This window comes from Canis lupus, chromosome 25, assembly GCF_003254725.2.
Source record: "Canis lupus dingo isolate Sandy chromosome 25, ASM325472v2, whole genome shotgun sequence".
Lineage (NCBI taxonomy): Eukaryota > Metazoa > Chordata > Mammalia > Carnivora > Canidae > Canis > Canis lupus.
Genome location: NC_064267.1, coordinates 246,517 through 265,740, shown reverse-complemented (window position 1 = coordinate 265,740; position 19,224 = coordinate 246,517). Strand labels below are relative to the sequence as shown.

The window sequence follows — 19,224 nt, the reverse complement described above, 5'->3', positions numbered from 1 at the left end:
TCCTTCTGGTGTCACCTTGTGCCTGGACTGAGTGGGGCCACCAGGGAGCATGGGCCTCACAGGATAAAGAGCTCTCACTGAACTGTGCACATGGCAGGGGGGGCGGGGCAGCTCCCCCAGGTGCACACACCTGAGAATCAGCACAGCAGGCCCTTCCCCCAGAAGACCAGCTGGAAGGATAGGGGAGGAGCAAGTTCTTGAGCAAGAGGTATTGAAAAGTTCCAGGGGAAGTCGAGGGACTTACAGTATATAGAATCAGAGGATATCCCTCCTTGTTTTTTGTTTGTTCCCCCCCCCTTTTTTCTCTTTTTTCTTCCTTCATCCAGTACAACTGGTTTTTAGCCACTCTGCACTAAGCAAAATGACTAGAAGGAAGAACTCACCACAAAAGAAAGAATCAGAAATAGTACTCTCTCCCACAGAGTTACAAAATTTGGATTACAATTTGATGTCAGAAAGCCAATTCAAAGCACAATTATAAAGCTACTGGTGGCTCTGGGAAAGAGCATAAAGGAATCAAGAGTTACATGACTGCAGAATTTAGATCTAATCAGGCCGAAATTAAAAATCAATTAAATGAGATGCAATCCAACTGGAGGTCCTACCGACGAGGGTTAATGAGGTAGAAGAATGAGTGAGAGATATAGAAAACAAGTTGATGGCAAGGAAGGAAGCTGAGGAAAAAAGAGAAAAACAAATAAAAGACCACAAGGAAAGGTTAAGGGAAATAAATGACAGCATCAGAAGGAAAAATCTGTGTTTAATTGTGGTTCCAGAGGGCACTGAAAGGGACAGAGGACCAAAAGTGTATTTGTACAAATGTAGCTGATAACTTCCCTAACTTGGGGGGGAGGGAAACAGGCATTCAGATCCAGGATATATAAAGATCCCCCCCTAAAATCAATAAAAACCGTTCAACACCCCGACATTTAATAGTGAAACTTGCAAATTTCAAAGATAAAAAGAAGATCCTTAAAGCAGCAAGAGACGAGAAATCCCTAACCTTTATGGGGAGAAGTATCAGGTTAACAGCAGATCTATCTACAGAACTGGCAGGCCAGAAAGGACTGGCAGGATATTCAGGGTACTAAGTGAGAAGAATATGCAGCCAAGAATACTCTATCCAGCAAGGCTCTCATTCAGAATAGAGGAAGATTAAAGAGCTTCTAAGATAGGCAGAAACTGAAAGAATATGTGACCACCAAACCAGCTCTGCAAGAAATATTAAAGGGGACTCTGTAAAAGAAAAAGGAAGTCCAAAGAAATAACCCACAAAAACAAGACTGAATAGGTATTATGATGACACTAAATTCATATCTTTCAATAGTAACTCTGAACATGAATGGGCTTATTGATCCAATCAAAAGGCGCAGGGTTTCAGACTGGATAAAAAAGCAAGACCCATCTATTTGCTGTCTACAAGAGACTCATTTTAGACCTAAGAACACCTCCAGCCTGAAAATAAAAGGTTGGAGAACCATTTACCATTAAAATGGTCCTCAAAAGAAAGCAGGGGTAGCCATCCTCATATCAGATAAATTAAGGTTTATCTCAAAGACTGTAGTAAGAGATGAAGAAGGACACTATATCATACTTAGAGGATCTACCCCACAAGAGGACTTACAATCACGAATATTTACGCCCCTAATGTGGGAGCTGCCAAGTATATCAATCAATTAATAACCAAAGTTAAGACATACTGGGATAATACTACACTTATACTTGGTGACTTGAATGTAGTAGTGCTTTCTACAATCAACAGGACTTCTAAGCACAACATCTCCAAAGAAACAAGAGCTTTAAATGATACACTGGATCAGATGGATTTCACAGATATTTATAGAACTTTACATTCAAACGCAACTGAATACACATTCTTCTCAAGTGCACGTGGAATTTTCTCCAGAATAGACCACATACCGGGTCACAAATCAGGTCTTAACTGATACCTTTTGGGATTGGGATTGTCCCCTGCATATTTTCAGACTATAATGCTTTCAAACTAGAACTAAACCACAAGAAGAAGTTTGGAAGGAATTCAAACACTGGAGGTTAAAGACCATCCTGCTAAAAGATGAAAGGGTCAACCAGGAAATTAGAGAAGAATTAAAAAGATTCATGGAAACTAATGAGAATGAAGATACAACTGTTCAAAATCTTTGGGATACAGCAAAAGCAGTCCTGAGGGGGAAATACATCGCAATACAAGCAGCCATCCAAAAACTGGAAAGAACTCAAATACAAAAGCTAACCTTACGCCTAACGGAGCTAGAGAAAAAACAGCAAATAGATCCTACACCCAGCAGAAGAAGACAGTTAATAAAGATTCGAGCAGAACTCAATGAAATCGAGACCAGAAGAACTGTGGAAGAGATTAATAAAACCAGTAGTTGGTTCTTTGAAAGAATTAATAAGATAGATAAACCATTAGCCAGCCTTATTAAAAAGAAGAGAGAAAAGACTCAAATTAATAAAATCATGAATGAAAAAGGAGAGATCACCACCAATACCAACGAAATACAAACGATTTTAAAAACATATGAACAGCTATATGCCAATAAGTTAGAGAATCTAGAAGAAATGGATGCATTTCTGGAAAATCACAAACTGCCAAAACTGGAACAGGAAGACAGAGAAAACCTGAACAGGCCAATAACCAGGGAGGAAATTGAAGCAGTCATCAAAAACCTCCCAAGACACAAAAGTCCAGGGCCAGATGGCTTCCCTGGGGAATTCTATCAAACGTTTAAAGAAGAAACCATACCTATTCTACTAAAGCTGTTCGGAAAGATAGAAAGAGATGGAATACTAAATTCGTCCTATGAGGCCAGCATCACCTTAATTCCAAAACCAGACAAAGACCCCACCAAAAAGGAGAATTATAGACCAATATCCTTGATGAACACAGATGCAAAATTTTTCACCAAGATACTAGCCAATAAGATCCAACAATACATTAAGAAGATTATTCACCATGACCAAGTGGGATTTATCCCCGGGATGCAAGGCTGGTTCAACACTCGTAGAGCAATCAACATGATAGATCATATCAACTAGAGAAAAAACAAGAACAATATGATCTTCTCAATAGATGCAGGGAAAGCATTTGATACAATACAGCATCCATTCCTGATCAAAACTCTTCAGTGTGTAGGGATAGAGGGAACATTCCTCAGCATCTTAAAAGCCATCTATGAAAAGCCCACAGCAAATACCATTCTCAATGGGGAAACACTGGGAGCCTTTCCCCTAAGGCCAGGAACACGACAGGGATGTCCACTCTCACCACTGCTATTCAACATAGTACTAGAAGTCCTAGCCTCAGCAATCAGACAACAAAAAGACATTAAAGGCATTCAAATTGGCAAAGAAGAAGTCAAACTCTCCCTCTTCACAGATGACATGATACTCTATATAGAAAACCCAAAAGACTCCACCCCAAGATTGCTAGAACACATACAGCAATTCAGCAGTGTGGCAGGATATTCCCAGCAATCAGTGGCATTTCTAAACATTATCAATGAGACTGAAGAAAGAGAAATTAAGGAGTCAATCCCATTTACAATTGCACCCAAAAGCATAAGATCCCTAGGAATAAACCTAACCAAAGAGGTAAAGGATCTATACCCTAAAAACTGCAGAACACGTCTGAAAGAAATTGAGGAAGACACACAAAGATAGAAAAGTATTCCATGCTCATGGATTGGAAGAATTAATATTGTGAAAATGTCAATGCTACCCAGGGCAAGTTACACATTTAATGCAATCCCTATCTAAATACCATGGACTTTCTTCAGAGATTTGGAACAAATTATTTTAAGATTTGTGTGGAATCAGAAAAGACCCCGAATAGCCAGGGGAATATTAAAAAAGAAAACCATAGCTGGGGGCATCACAATGCCAGATTTCAGGTTGTACTTCAAAGCTGTGGTCATCAAGACAGTGTGGTACTGGCACAAAAACAGACACATAGATCAATGGAACAGAATAGAGAATCCAGAATTTGACCCTCAACTTTAAGGCCAACTAATATTTGACAAAGCAGGAAAGACTATCCACTGGAAAAAAGACAGTCTCTTCAATAAATGGTGCTGGGAAAATTGGACATCCACATGCAGAAGAATGAAACTAGACCACTCCCTTGCACCATACACAAAGATAAACTCAAAATGGATGAAAGATCTAAATGTGAGACAAGATTCCATCAAAATCCTAGAGGAGAACACAGGCAACACCCTTTTTGAACTTGGCCACAGTAACTTCTTGCAAGATACATCCATGAAGGCAAGAGAAACAAAATAAAAAATGAACTATTGGGACTTCATCAAGATAAGAAGCTTTTTCACAGCAAAAGATACCGTCAACAAAACTCAAAGACAACCTACAGAATGGGAGAATATATTTGTAAATGACCAATCAGATAAAGGGCTAGTTTCCAATATCTATAAAGAAGTTATTAAACTCAACAGCAAAGAAACAAACAATCCAATCATGAAATGGGCAAAAGACGTGAACAGAAATCTCACAGAGGAAGACAAAAACGTGGCCAACAAGCACATGAGAAGATGCTCTGCATCACTTGCCATCAGGGAAATACAAATCAAAACCACAATGAGATACCACCTCACACCAGTGAGAATGGGGAAAATTAACAGGGCAGGATACAACAAATGTTGGAGAGGATGTGGAGAAAGGGGAACCCTCCTGCACTGTTTTTGGGAATGTGAACTGGTGCAGCCACTCTGGAAAACTATGTGGAGGTTCCTCAAAGAGTTAAAAATAGACCTGCCCTACGACCCAGCAATTGTACTGCTGGGGATTTTCCCCAAAGATACAGATGCAATGAAACACTGGGACAGCTGCACCCCGATGTTTATGGCAGCAATGTCCACAATAGCCAAACTGTGGAAGGAGCCTCGGTGTCCTTCGACAGATGAATGGATAAAGAAGATGTGGTTTATGTATACAATGGACTATTACTCAGCCATTCAAACGACAGATACCCACCATTTGCTCTGATGTGGATGGAACTGGAGGGTATTATGCTGAGTGAAATAAGTCAATTGGAGAAGGACAAACATTATATGGTCTCATTCATTTGGGGAATATAAAAAATAGTGAAAGGGAATAAAGGGGAAAGGAGAAAAACTGAGTGGGAAATATCAGAAAGGGAGACAGAACATGATAGATTCCTAACTCTGGGAACTAGGGGTGGTGGAAGGGGAGGTGGGCAGTGGTTGGGGGTGAGTGGGTGATGGACATTGAGGTGGGCACTTGATGGGATGAGCACTGGGTGTTATTCTATATGTTGGCAAATTGAACGCCATAAAAAATAAATTTATAAAAGAATAAAAAATAAGATAAAAGAAGAGACTCCAAATAGCCAGGGGAATACTAAAAAAATATTTTCTCCAAATAGCCAAGAAAACCAGAGCTGGGGGCATCACAATGCCATATTTCAGGTTTTACTATAAAGCTGTGATCTTCAAGACAGTGTGGTACTGGCATAAAAACAGACACATAGATCAATGGAACAGAATAGAGAACCCAGAACTGGACCCTGAACTCTATGGTCAACTAATATTCGATAAAGCAGGAAAGAGAATCCACTGGAAAACTACAGTCTCTTCAATAAATAGTGCTGGGAAAATTGGACATCCACATGCAGAAGAATGAAACTAGACCACTCTCTTACACCATACACAAAGATAAACTCAAAATGGATGAAAGATCTAAATGTGAGACAAGATTCCATCAAAATCCTAGAGGAGAACACAGGCAACACCCTTTTTGAACTTGGCCACAGCAACTTCTTGCAAGTTACATCCTTGAAGGCAAGGGAAACAAAATCAAAAAGGAATTATTGGGGCTTAATCAAGTTAAAAGCTTCTGCACAGCAAAAGAAACAGTGAACAAATCTAAAAGACACCCTACACAATGGGAGAAGATATCTGCACATGACATATCAGATAAAGGGCTAGTTTCCAAGATCTATAAAGAACTTATTAAACTCAACAGCAAAGAGACAACAATCCAATCATGAAATGGGCAAAAGACATGAAGAGAAATCTCCCAGAGGAAGACATAGACATGGCCAACATGCACATGAGAAAATGCTCTGCATCACTTGCCATCAGGGAAATACAAATCAAAACCACAATGAGATACCACCTCACACCAGTGAGATTAGTACAGTTAACAGGACAGGAAACAACAAATGTTGGAGAGGATGTGGAGAAAGGGGAACCCTCTTGCACTGTTGGTGGGAATGTGAACTGGTGCAGCCACTCTGGAAAACTGTGTGGAGGTTTCTCAAAGAGTTAAAAATAGAGCTGCCCTACGACCCAGCAATTGCACTGCTGGGGATTTACCCCAAAGATACAGATGCAGTGAAACGCTAGAACACCTGCACCCCAATGTTTATAGCAGCAACGTCCACAATAGCAAAACTGTGGAAGGAGCCTCGGTGTCCATCAATAGAGAAATGGATAAAGATGTGGTCTATGTAGACAATGGAATATTCCTCAGCCATTAGAAACGACAGATAACCACCATTTGCTTCAAGATGGATGGAACTGGAGGGTATTATGCTGAGTGAAGTAAGTCAATCAGAGAAGGACAAACATTATATGGTCTCATTTATTTGGGGAATATAAAAAATAGTGAAAGGGAATAAAGGAGAAAGGAGAGAAAATGAGTGAAAATATCAGTGAGGGTGACAAAACATGAGCAACACCTAACTCTGGGAAATGAACAAGGGGTAGTGGAAAGAGAGGTGGGGGGGGGGGGTTGGGGTGACTGGGTGATGGGCACTGAGGGAGGCCCTTGGCAGGATGAGCACTGGGTGTTATGCTATATGCTGGCAAATTGAACTCCAATAAAAAAAGAACTCAATTGCTGGAATTAAAAATATACTAGAGGGAATAAATATACTAGCAGGAGGAAACGGATCAATTAGCAACTTGGGAGGACAGAGTAATGAAAAGTAATCAAACTGGACTCCTCTCCATAGAGGAAAAAAAACCAATAATAAAAAATGAGAACATATTATGGAACTCAGTAACACCATCAAGCATAATAAGATTCACATTATGGAGATCTCAGAAGGAAAAGAGAGAAAGGCAGAAAATTATTTGAAGAAGTAATAGGTGAAAACTTCCCTAATCTGGGGATGGAAACACAAATCCAGGTCCAGAAAACACAGAGGGCCTCCATTAAAATGAACCAAGGAAGAACACATCAAGACCAGGGAAGTAATTAAATGGCAAAAGGTAGTGATAAGGAGAGAATTTTAAAAGCAGCAAGATAAAAGATGACAGTTATATACAAGGAAAACTCCAGAAGCTATTGGCAGATTTTTCAGCAGAAACTTTAGAGGCCAGGAGAAATTTCATGATATATTCAATGTGCTGAAAGGGAAAAATAAGCAGCCATGAATGCCCCAACCAGCTAGGCTATCATTCAGCATAGAAGGAGAGATAAAGAGTTTCTCAAATAGACCAGTTGCCAGCAATGAAATAAACAAACTTCCAAAAAACAAAAGTCCAGGTCCGGACAGCTTCACAGGTAAATTCTACCAAACATTTAAGGAAGTTAATTAGTTAATTAATTAATTAATTAGTTAATTAATTAGTTAATTAATACTAGTTAATTAGTATTAACTAATACCTAGTCTTTTCAAACTACTCCAAAAAATAAAAATAAAAAAAGGAAGGAAAACTTCCAAATTCATTCTATGAGGCCTGATACCAAAATCCATAAAGACACTGACACACACACACACACACACACACACACACACACACAGAGAGAGAGAGAGAGAGAGAGAGAGAGAGAGAGAATGAGTGCTACAGGTCAATTGCCCTGATGAACATAGATGCAGAAATTCCATATAAAATACTACCAAACCAAATCCAACAATACATTTAAAGAATCGTTCACCACAATCAAGTGGGATTTATTCCCAGGGTGCAAGGGTGATTCAATACTTGCAAATCAATCAACATAATACATTACATCAGTAAGAGAAAGGATAATAACCATATGATCATCTCCATAGGTACCGAAAAAGCATTTGACAAAGTACAACATCCATTCATGACAAAAATCCTCAACAAAGTAGATTTAGAGGCAACATATCTCGACATCACAAAGGCCATATATAAAAACCTGCAGCAAACTTCATACTCAATGGGGAAAAATTGAGAGCTCTTCCCCTAATGTTAGAATAAGACAAGGATGGGGCAGCCCCGGTGGCCCAGTGGTTTAGCGCCACCTTTGGTGCGGGGTGTGATCTGGAGACCTGGGATTGAGTCCCACGTCAGGCTCTCTGCATGGAGCCTGCTTCTCCCTCTGCCTGTGTCTCTGCCTCTCTCTCTCTCTCTCTCTCTCTCTCTCTGTCGTGAATAAATAAATAAAATCTTTAAAAAATAAGACAAGAATTTCTACTTTCACCACTTTTATTCAACATAATACTAGAAGTCCTAGTAATAGCATTCAGACAAGAGAAAAGAATAAAAGGTACCCAAATTGGTAAGGAAGAAGTAAAACTCTATTTGTACATGATACTATATAGAGAAAGCCATAAAGACCTCACCAAAAAACTACCAGAACTGATAAATGAATTCGGTAAAGCCACAGGATACAAAAACAATGTACAGAAATATGTTTCAAATTTATATACTCATAATGAAGCAGCAGAAAGAGAAACTAAGAAAACAGTCTCATTTACAATTGTATCAAAAACAGTAAAATACCTAGGAATAAACTTAACCAGGAGGTGAAAGATCTATACTCTGAAAACTATAAAACACTGATGAAAAACACTAAAAATTACAAAAAGAAATGGAAAAATATTCCATGCTCATGTTTAGAGGAAAAAATAATTGTTAAAATGTCCATTTTACAATATACAATTTACAAACCAATACAATATACAAACCAATTTACAGATTTAACGCAACTCCTATTAAAATGCCAACAACAACAACAACAACAAAACAAAATAACATTTTTCACAGAACTAGAACAAACAATCCTAAAATTTGTGTGGAACTACAAACAACCCCAAATAACCAAAATGATTTTGGAAAATAAAACCAGAGGTATCACAACTCTAGATTTTGAGTTATATTACAAAGCCTGTAGTATTGGTACTGGGACAAAAATAGACACATAGATTAACAGAACAAAACTGAGGAGCCAGAAATAAACCCACAATTATATGATCAGTTAATCCTTGACAAAGGAGGAAAGAATAGTAATGAGGAAAAGATAATATCTTCAACAAATGGTGCTGGGAAAACCGCATGGCTTACTTACACCATTCACAAAAATAAACTCACAAGAGATTAAAGATCTAAATGTGAAACCTTAAACCATAAAAATCTTGGAAGAGTATATATACAGACAGTAATTTCTGTGATATTGCCCATAGAAACATTTTTCTAAATATGTGTAGGAAGGGGTCAGGCGAAATGGGTGAAGGGGATTAAAGAGTATATTATGACCAGCACTGAGTAATGTATAGAATTGTTGAATCACTATATTGTATACTTGAAACTAGTAACACTGTATGTTCATTATACTGGAATTTTAAAAAATTTTAAGGGAAAATTATGGGTAATTTGAAGAAGTATTTGTAGTCATTAGTTGGTCCTTTATCTCCCATGTAATCTCTGTCTAGACAGAAAAAATTCCAACAGTGACCAGTTAATTTCCTCTTTAGCACTGCTCATTCTCCAACATTGACATTAAATGGTTGAGTAACTGGCCAGGAGAGAAACAAAAAAATCCCATGACTATTTCTGCTCAGACATATGTGATTTTTTAAATGTATTTTTTTCTTGGCTTGAGTACACAGTAAAAATGCCTTCAGATCAGAGCAATAGCTCTGAGTATTCTCAGTCAGAGAATAATTGGAAAGAAGTCAAAATGAACTCCAATGAGTAAAAATGTAATCAACAAAACATGTTCACATTCTATTAGTCTCATTACTTAGACAAAATCAACAAAATGGGGAATCAGAATACATCCAGCAAAAAATGAGAAAGGAACACAACTGAAGAGCCAGTAGTAGTCTACATTTCTCTATTTTAAAAGACTGATAAAATTACTCTCAAAGATATATTCATATTTTCAATCTAGATCATTTAAGTATGTTAAATGGAAAAAATTTTAAATATGGTACTTTCTGTCTCCTTTTCTGACATTTCCCACCCATTTCTTCTCCCTTCCCTTCTATTCCCTCTCACTATTATTTATATTCCCCAAATGAATGAGACCATAAAAGAACATGAAGACTCCTAACTCTGGGAAGCGAACTGGGGGTGCTGGAAGGGGAGGAGGATGGGGGGTGGGGGTGAATGGGTGACAGGCACTGAGGGGGGCACTTGATGGGATGAGCACTGGGTGTTATTATGTATGTTGGCAAATTGAACACCAATAAAAAATAAATTTATTATTAAAAAATAAATACATAAATATGGTACTTTCCTCTAAATTAGAACGAATTATTATATATCCTTCCCACACACACACTGATATCTTTTTGTAGTTTTCCATTTTCTTCCTGCCTCAGGATAAGCTGTATCTCCTCCAAAATAAGAGATCCAAAAAAACAAAAAAACAAAAAAACAAAATAAGAGATCCATCTATAGTTCCCTCCTCCCAGAGTTTAACCTGACTTACTCACATGAATTAGGAAAATCAATGCCTTCATCACCATCTTTGAGGCTAGAGAGTTGGTTTAGCTTATTTTAAACATCAACAAATGGAAAAAATTATCATTAGAGATTTCCTACATGGACTTATGATGTGATCAATTTATCTGATTAACAAGAATTTACTGAATCTAAAAGTTATGGTAAACATGACCTAGCTTGCAGCAAGTCCTAACTTTTCAGAATAAATTTTAGATCACTGTTCAGAAAATTCTATACTGCTATGGATACTCCAGATTGAATTTCTTCACCCCCTCCAATATATATCTTACCTTTCAGTGATGGCTTCATTAGAGGTTCCTGATATGAATTCATTGGAATCATTTCTAAAGAATTAAATACATGTATGATCAGACCCCAGTGACTCCATAGCCAAACTTTTTTGAATTTAGTTACAGGTAGTTCAATTTGTAGACTGATTGAATTCTAAACAAACAAACAAACAAAACTATTTGTAAATTAGTTATTTGGAAACCAGTACCCAATTTTCCTTAGGAATAGGGCTTTATATAGTTGTATTGAAAATCTCAGGCTTGTCAAAAAAGCCTAACAAATCAAGACAAGAACAATTCTTTATTGCTAAACTCAACTCTCCTAAGGAACTACACTGAAGTTGAATTTTTTTTTAATTTTTTATTTATGATAGTCGCACAGAGAGAGAGAGAGAGAGAGAGAGGCAGAGACACAGGCAGAGGGAGAAGCAGACTCTGTGCACCGGGAGCCCGATGTGGGATTCGATCCCGGGTCTCCAGGATCGCGCCCTGGGCCAAAGGCAGGCGCCAAACCGCTAAGCCACCCAGGGATCCCTGAAGTTGAATTTACTTCAAAATATAACCTTAGTTTGTAGGTACACAGCCTTTTGGCTTCTTATTTCCTGATTATCAAATATCCTTACTTTTCATGTGTCACTAAATTCTTTTCTATTCCTCAATTTGGTTCAAAAAACTGCATGCTTGAGGCAGGGGCTTCTTTTAATATGATGATGGGCTAATGTTTGGGACATGAGCTTTAGATGGTTGCAAAGCTCTAGAGGGTAAGGGGACAGACCAAGAGGGACTCATCTCCCTGTCCACTGCCACCTCTCCATGCTCAAACAATAGGATCCTCTCTTTACCTGGCCCACTCTATCAGTGTTTCACCACAGACATTATGAGAGTTTCCTAAGAGCTTTAGTTACTGGTTACTAAGAATCCCAAACAAACATTAAGTAGAAAGTCTCACTCTTATGACCTGTTCTTTTTTCCACTTAGAACCCAAAAGAAAGTTACCTACAGAAGCTTACAATCTCTTATGGAAACCTCTTATTGGCACCAATGCTCTCTGTTAGCTTTTGGTACTCAGATCAGTCAAGTCAACTTACCTCTTGTCGTCACTGTTGTCAGCAGATCCTATAGAGGAATCCATAACTCTGCTAAAGAGTAAAAAGCATACAAAAAATAAAGTCAGACATTTTGGAAAGCAATCAGGTTCTTTTTCCTGAGTTTTAGGACATGAAAAGTAAAATCATGAGGAAACATGACAGAAACAGCAGAAACAGTTTCAGGGTACAGCAATGGAACATCTGAGACAGCCTCTTGGCTGTGTGTTGTGTGTTCACTGGAAAGAGAAGGAAAGAATTAAGGGAGGTATTGCTTTCATGATTAAACCTCCTTTCTTCTCCATTTTTTCAACTTATGCATTCTGGAATAAATTTGGGCAATGTGAATGATCTGGGCATAGGGACAAGGAGCTGGATCCAGGTAATAGGTAACAAAGGACACAGAAATAAAGAAAATGCAAGAACAATAAATATTCCAATGTCAAGAGCTAGTCCTTGGTCACCATTTAGTAGAGAAGAAATAGGTATGTCAAGAATGGCCTAAATAATGTGTTTCTTTTTAAGATTTTATTCATTTATTCATGAGAGAGACAGAGGCAGAGACAGAGGCAGAGGGAGAAGCAGGCTCCATAAGGGGAGCCCAATGTGGAACTCCATCTCAGGACCCTGGGACCACAGCCAGAACCAAAGTCAGACTGTCAACCACTGAGCCACCCAGGCGCCACAGACCTAAATAACGTTTAAAAGATTTCTCTGAACTGAAAGGAGAACAAGGGTCCAGAATGATTTTTCTCTCAAATCATCACAAAAGGTATCTGGTTAAATTATTAAAGTCAAGACTTCCCACCACCAAACTACTGGGTTCAATAATTTAATCTCTCTACATTTAATTTCCTCATCTGTAAAATAAGACACATTAAAAATGCTCTTTGTATCTGTCAGCTTCATGCTGATTGTTCATCATTTCACAAACATTACTGGTTTTTAGGCAGCCTGCCTCTTCACCAAATGTTATACCAAAAATATCAATGTGACAAACAATACGAAAAAAAATCAGTGACAACATGAAAAAAAATCAGTGACAACAATATAAACAGATACATATTTAAATTTCAAAAACACTTCAAGATTCTCAAAGTACTACATTCTCATGATTTCCTGGGAAATTTTGGATTCCTATCCATAAGATAGTCTTCCCCCCAAAACTATAGAAATTAAACCAAAGTATGGATTTCTAAAACTAACAATAACACAAACCCTGGGAGTCTCCAAAGGAGTGAGAGCTGTCCCTTAACTGGCAGACAGATAGGAAAAGGGCTGCTCTGGACAATCCTGAGGGGCTGAGTAGGAGGGGAAATTTTAAGTTTTGCCTTTCTTCTGAGTTGCTTGGAGACAATCACTGCAGTTCTTAGAAGCAAGTACCCAGATGCAGTTAGGATAAAATTTGGGTAGCATTAGGCTAGCTGATGAAAACAGGGATGGGCTGAAGAGCAATTCTTGGGCCTTTACCTCTCCCCTATTTCCAAAGCCCAGTTGAATAATGCAGAAAGCTACTTTCTCCATTGCTGCTTTTGCCCAAGACCTTAGAAGTGACATACTCTGACTGGAGAAATTACCTGGATTACAGTGTTTCACTGTTCTACAGACTCTCTGTCCCCAGACTATCACCTCCCCTCATGTTAAATTTACTGAGAAAAACATACCTTAAGTCCTAGCTTTCAACAAGAGTGACTTATATTACCTCATCCAACCCAGGATACTTTTGAAAGCAGAAAGGACATGCTATTAATAATTATGATCAGACAACAGCCACAAACTGAAATTTTCCCACGCAAATCTTCAGCCCTTGCCTAATACAAGTTTCCAGACAGAGGGGCCAATGTAATTAGATACCTGAGGGGTACAACCACTGAAAAATACAACAAACTGAACAACATATACCATCTGAAACAGACCTCCTGGAACATACTCACCAAGATTTTTAAGTAAGCATTAGAGTACACTTAAAAATACAGGGGAAGATGTTACTAAAGGAAACGAGCATAAGAAATCCTAAGGAAAAAAAAAAAAAAAGAAATCCTAAGGAAATACCCAAGCAAAATAAGTCAGTCAGAGAAAGACAAATACCATATGATTTCACTCATATGTGGAATTTAAGAAACAAAACAAATGAACCTAGAAGAAGGGAAGGAAAAATAAAATAAGATGAAAAATGAGAGGGAGGCAAACCATAAGAGACACTGAACTCTAAGAAACAAACTGAGGGTTGCTGGAGGGGAGATGGGTAGAGGGAAGGGATAATTGAGTGATGGGCATTAAGGAAGGCACTTGATATAATGAGCCTGGGTGTTACACACAACTGGTAAATCACTAAATTATATATATATATATCAGGTTACTACCCTCTGCTTATATATTCATTAAAGGGAACTTTTAAACACACACACACACAAGAAGATATCTTAAATGTAAAAGTCTAATTGTTGAAATAAAGAATCATTTCATGGGATAAATAGTAGTTTGGATACATGTGGAAAGCAAATTAATCTGGAGTTGGAAGAGGAGATTGAGAAACTCTCCCAGAAAATAGTAGAAAACGATAGAACATACAACAGAAAAGCCAGTTGATATATAGGATAAAAAAAAAACAGATCTCTAACACGTGGATTATAGATATCTAAGAAAAAATAAAAAGAAAATGTTTGAAAAGTAATAAATTTCCCCAAATTAAAAAAGAATATTATAAAAGTGATGTTTCATTTAACAAACATTTAAATGGTATTAACTAAGTGCCAGGCATTGTCCTGATGCTTCATAAATATTTTAATTGGTCCTCATTACAATCCTTGTGATAGTTACTATTATTATTTGTTTTAACCAATTCACAGATCTTGAATAGTCATATGTTTCCAACATCCATCATGCTGATTTGTAAGCCACTCATTGCTAATAAAAATCTGTGGCCTTCTCTGAGGTAATTAACAGTGTTTCAAGTATTGATTGAGATGGGACAACTAAAGCCTCTGTAGTGGCTATCCCAAAATAGTCAAACATATCCCCATGGACAGAGCAGCCCCAATAGAGCATTCAGCTGTCCCAGAGGAGAAGCTTAAAGTGACAGTGACTCAGCAAAGGAAACAGTCAACAAAACTAAAAGGCAACATCTGGAATGGAAGAAGATGTTTGCAAATGTCTTATCAGATAAACAAAAAATCCGGTCAAGAAATGGGCAGAAGACATGAACAGACATTTTTCCAAAGGATGTACAAATGTCCAAGACATGAAAAAATGCTCAACATCCCTGGGCATCAGGGAAATACAAATCAAAACCAAAATGAGGTACCACCTCATGCCAGTTACAAAGGCTAAAATTAATGGTGAGGATGTGGAGAAAGGGGAACCCTCTTACACCATTGGTGGGAATGCAAACTGGTGTATCCACTCTGGAAAAACAGTATGGAGGTTCCTCAAAAAGTTAAAAATAGAACTACCCTATGACCCAGCAATTGCTACTAGGTATTTATTCAAAGAATATAAACATTAGAAGGAGTACATGCACCCCCATATTTATAGCAGCAATGTTCACAATAGCCAAACTATGGAAAGATCCCAGATGTCCACTGACAGATGAATGGATAAAGATGATGTGGTGTGTATATATATACATGCATATATATGTATGCATACACAGGTATATATAGATATATAGATATATATACTGTAGAATATTACTCAGCCATAAAAAAAGAAATCTTACCATTTGCAATGACATGGATGGAACTAGAGGGTATTATGCTAAGTGAAATAAGCCAGAAAAAGCCAATTATATTCTTTCACTCATATGTGGAATTTAAGAAACAAACAGATAAACATAGGGGAAGGGAAGAAAAAATAAGAGGAAAAAGAGAGACAAACCATACGAGAGTCTTAACTATAAGAAACAAACTGAAGGTTGCTGGAGCAGAATAGAGTGGGAAGGATGCTCTAAATGGGTGATGGGCATTAAGGAGAACACTTGATGGAATGAGCACTGGGTATTTTACGCAACTGATGAATCACTAAATTCTATCTCTGGAACCAATAATACATTATTTGTTAATTAAATTGAATTTAAATTTTTAAAAAAGTGACTGTGACTGCCAAGTGCATATTGTTACTGGCATACTGCCTAAGCTGTAGTATTTTACAGAAATTATAAGCATAATACAAGGTCTTTAAATTTCGAGTTTGTCAAATTTCATTTATATACAGTTTACATTCATTATGAAAGAAGGTATACATATATTCCCTATTCTATTAACCAAGGCTGAGAATTATGATCAAAATTTAGTAAATTTGAGTTTTATCACTTACTTATTATTTTTTTGATGCATGAGCCAGAGATATAAAGGGTTCTTCTTTAATCTCTGCATGATGTTGTCTTATATTTAACTTACAATTCATCTAAAAAAAGAAAGGCACATATGAATTTTATATTCAGTATATTTAAAACAATAAGCTATTTGCCCAATTATAAAGAAAATTACACATAGAACTTACTGGGTATAGATCAGCATTTCTAAAATCTTGAATCCACAAAGTTATAAAATATACAATATTGTACAATTTTATCAATCCTGTGAAATATGCATTTTTGTATTTTCCCCTCAGTATTTAATTTTGGATAGAGAAATGGAAGAAAAAGTTTTCTGAACATGCAATTAAAGTTTAGTTCAAAGACAGGACACTTTAAAGTTTGTTCTCTTAATACATAGGACCCTGCAAGTGAAACAAAATTTGTTTCAAACCAATTTTACACCATCATAGGGATTTATGATATTTCCATCCTGAAATATCTAGCATAAATCAAAGGAGTAGGAAAGCAAAGATGCATCCTTCAACATTTTACAGAACAATGAGAAGTCATTGGAGAATAAGACATTGCCAAGTACATTGCCAAGTTATCAAGGAGGCAGACTTGAGTGCCACAAGGTCCTAAATTCTGGACAAGGAGAGAAAAATGAAAACAAATAGAAAAAAATACTTTCATAAACACATCAGTTTGGGCATAAATGTTAATTTTGAGTTTTGGCTTTAAGGGCCAGCCATCTGTAAATTCTGTGCCTTCAAGGAATACCACCTCACAGGCAGCAGGAAGAGGAACCCCAAAGTTCTGAGGCTACTACCTTCTGTTCCAGAGGTGGCCAGAAAAGCGGGATGGACCAAGGCAGAGCTGCATATCTAAGGATACTTCCTCCCCACAAACCCTGGATCTGCTTACCTGCAGACAGGGCTGCTTCTGAGGAGCTGCAGTAGAAGCGTGGCAGGAACAGAATAACTCAGATATTGTGCCTTGGATACAACTTTTCCTAAGTGGGAGCAAACATTACTAGAGCTCCTAATAGTAGTCTTCTTTCCCGCTGCCTTTCAGGATAGTGGCTTTAACTTCTTTCCCTTTTTATAAATTTTTAATTTCCCAAACCAAGTCTGTTAAGTCATATTTGTCCCAATTCCTGGCCAGCAACAAGGTTACTGCTATTTGGTCCTACATCCGCCTAGTGCACGCCTATCCTGCCCACATATCTTCACCCCACACCCCCACCACTCTGGTTCCCTGAAAGTGAGGAGGTTCTGGGAGGTCTCCAGGAAAGAGACAAACATTTATCAATGCTCCCCAAAGATGAGCACAAGGCAAAACGTCCTGTCTATGGCCACAAATACCTCCATCCTGCCCTCTCCCCCCACCCTCTAGCCCTCCCTCTAAAACATTATGTTCTTCTCACTCTCTATGAGGATGAGGGGCAACAATAGCTAACATAGAGGGAAGAGTACAGGATGCCCCTGTCCAGAGACCCCCACCACCCCTAGGTCTCTACCTGGTGCTGGTAATAAGCCAGTACTGGAATAAGAACTCTGTGTCCATGGCAACCCCAAACAACAGATTCCAGGGGGTCCTGAGATAGTAGTAGAGTGGGGAATACAGTGAATTTGGTTCCAGGCTACAGGGTCTTAAAAATAGATGCAGATCCCCTTAAAGATGGGGGATAGGGGAGTACCAAGATCAAAGAACCCAGGATAATAATCTCAGAGCAGACTGTCTTATTTTATATCTTTTATTCTGCGAGAAAGAGAATGATCAGAGAGCCAAATGTTTTCTGGTAAATATCAAATAAGACTAAAATAGGCAAAGTTGTTACAGGACTCAGAACAAAAATTATTTATGCAAGCTATCATTTCATAGGATTGAGAGGAAGCAATTAGTTATTAGTTTTAAATTTAAAACACCCATTTTCCTGGTAGAGTAAATCTGAGAAGGTGGAAACAAATGCCAAAGAAAGGGAAAAAATGTGAAAAGAAAATTTTAAAAATGTAGATGAAACATTAGAAATTTCTATATGAAAATTACAATATAAGAATTACCACAAAAAGAAATAAGAAACATCTGTTTGACAGTCTGTGTTGGTACATGTTCTGATGCTGAATAAATGGTCACAGCTGAAGGCAGGGAAAAGAAATTAAGGTCATGTTTAATATTTCTTTTTTTTTATGTTTAATATTTCTAAAAGTACTTCACAAGATACAAAACTGAGTAATACATGGTCACTCAATTCAGATGACCTCAAGGCCATACCATTTTGAAATATGCCCAGAGCATTCCGTTCTATGTGAGAAAGACTTGTCCTAAGGAGAAACTACTTTACCAGAGCCTTGCCTGACCTAAGGGAAGGACAAAAAGACAGCCTTAGTTCCTTCTAGCCTTCCATTCTCCCATAAGAAGATGAAAAAGAGACGAAGAAACTATTTTGAAGATCACAGTACTTGTTTCATGTCTCAATATTTTATTGAAAACTGGACTTTTAAAATAACTGCAAATCTCTAATTTTTCCCTTTCCCCAGGGTTTATTGTTGTTTGTTTAGTGACTTTTTTGTATATTTTTTAAATCAGAATTCAATTTGCCAACATATAGCATAACACCCAGTGCTCATCTCGCCAAGTGACCCCTCAGTGCCCATCAACCAGTCACCTCATTCCCCTACCCACCTCCCTTTCCACTACCCCTTTTCGTTTCCCAGAGTTGGGAGTCTGTCATGTTCTGTCACCTTCTGATATTTCCCATTCATTTTCTCTCCTTTCCCCTTTATTCCCTTTCACTGTTTTTTATATTCCCCAAATGAATGAGACCATATAATCCTTGTCCTTCTTTG

The 19,224-nt window shown here is 37.7% G+C and overlaps 1 protein-coding gene across 14 annotated transcripts in view; it reads right to left on the bottom strand.

Annotated features, from left to right (window-relative positions):
* The window catches only part of LOC112669357 (phosphatidylinositol 3,4,5-trisphosphate 3-phosphatase TPTE2-like), a 176,411-nt gene extending 158,496 nt beyond the window's left edge, over nucleotides 1-17,915 (bottom strand). For 6 of the 14 annotated variants that reach the window (XM_049100916.1, XM_049100915.1, XM_025462380.3 and 3 more), the window contains exons 1-4: nucleotides 17,300-17,784; nucleotides 16,393-16,482; nucleotides 12,082-12,132; nucleotides 10,994-11,047 (exon numbers count right to left, since the gene is read on the bottom strand). In XM_049100916.1, the coding sequence (XP_048956873.1) occupies nucleotides 10,994-11,047; nucleotides 12,082-12,132; nucleotides 16,393-16,451 (164 nt within the window). In that variant the 5' untranslated portion in view covers nucleotides 16,452-16,482; nucleotides 17,300-17,784. The other 8 variants (XM_049100917.1, XM_025462382.3, XM_049100919.1 and 5 more) reach the window with 6 other exon arrangements.
* Between the last annotated feature and the right edge of the window lie 1,309 nt (nucleotides 17,916-19,224).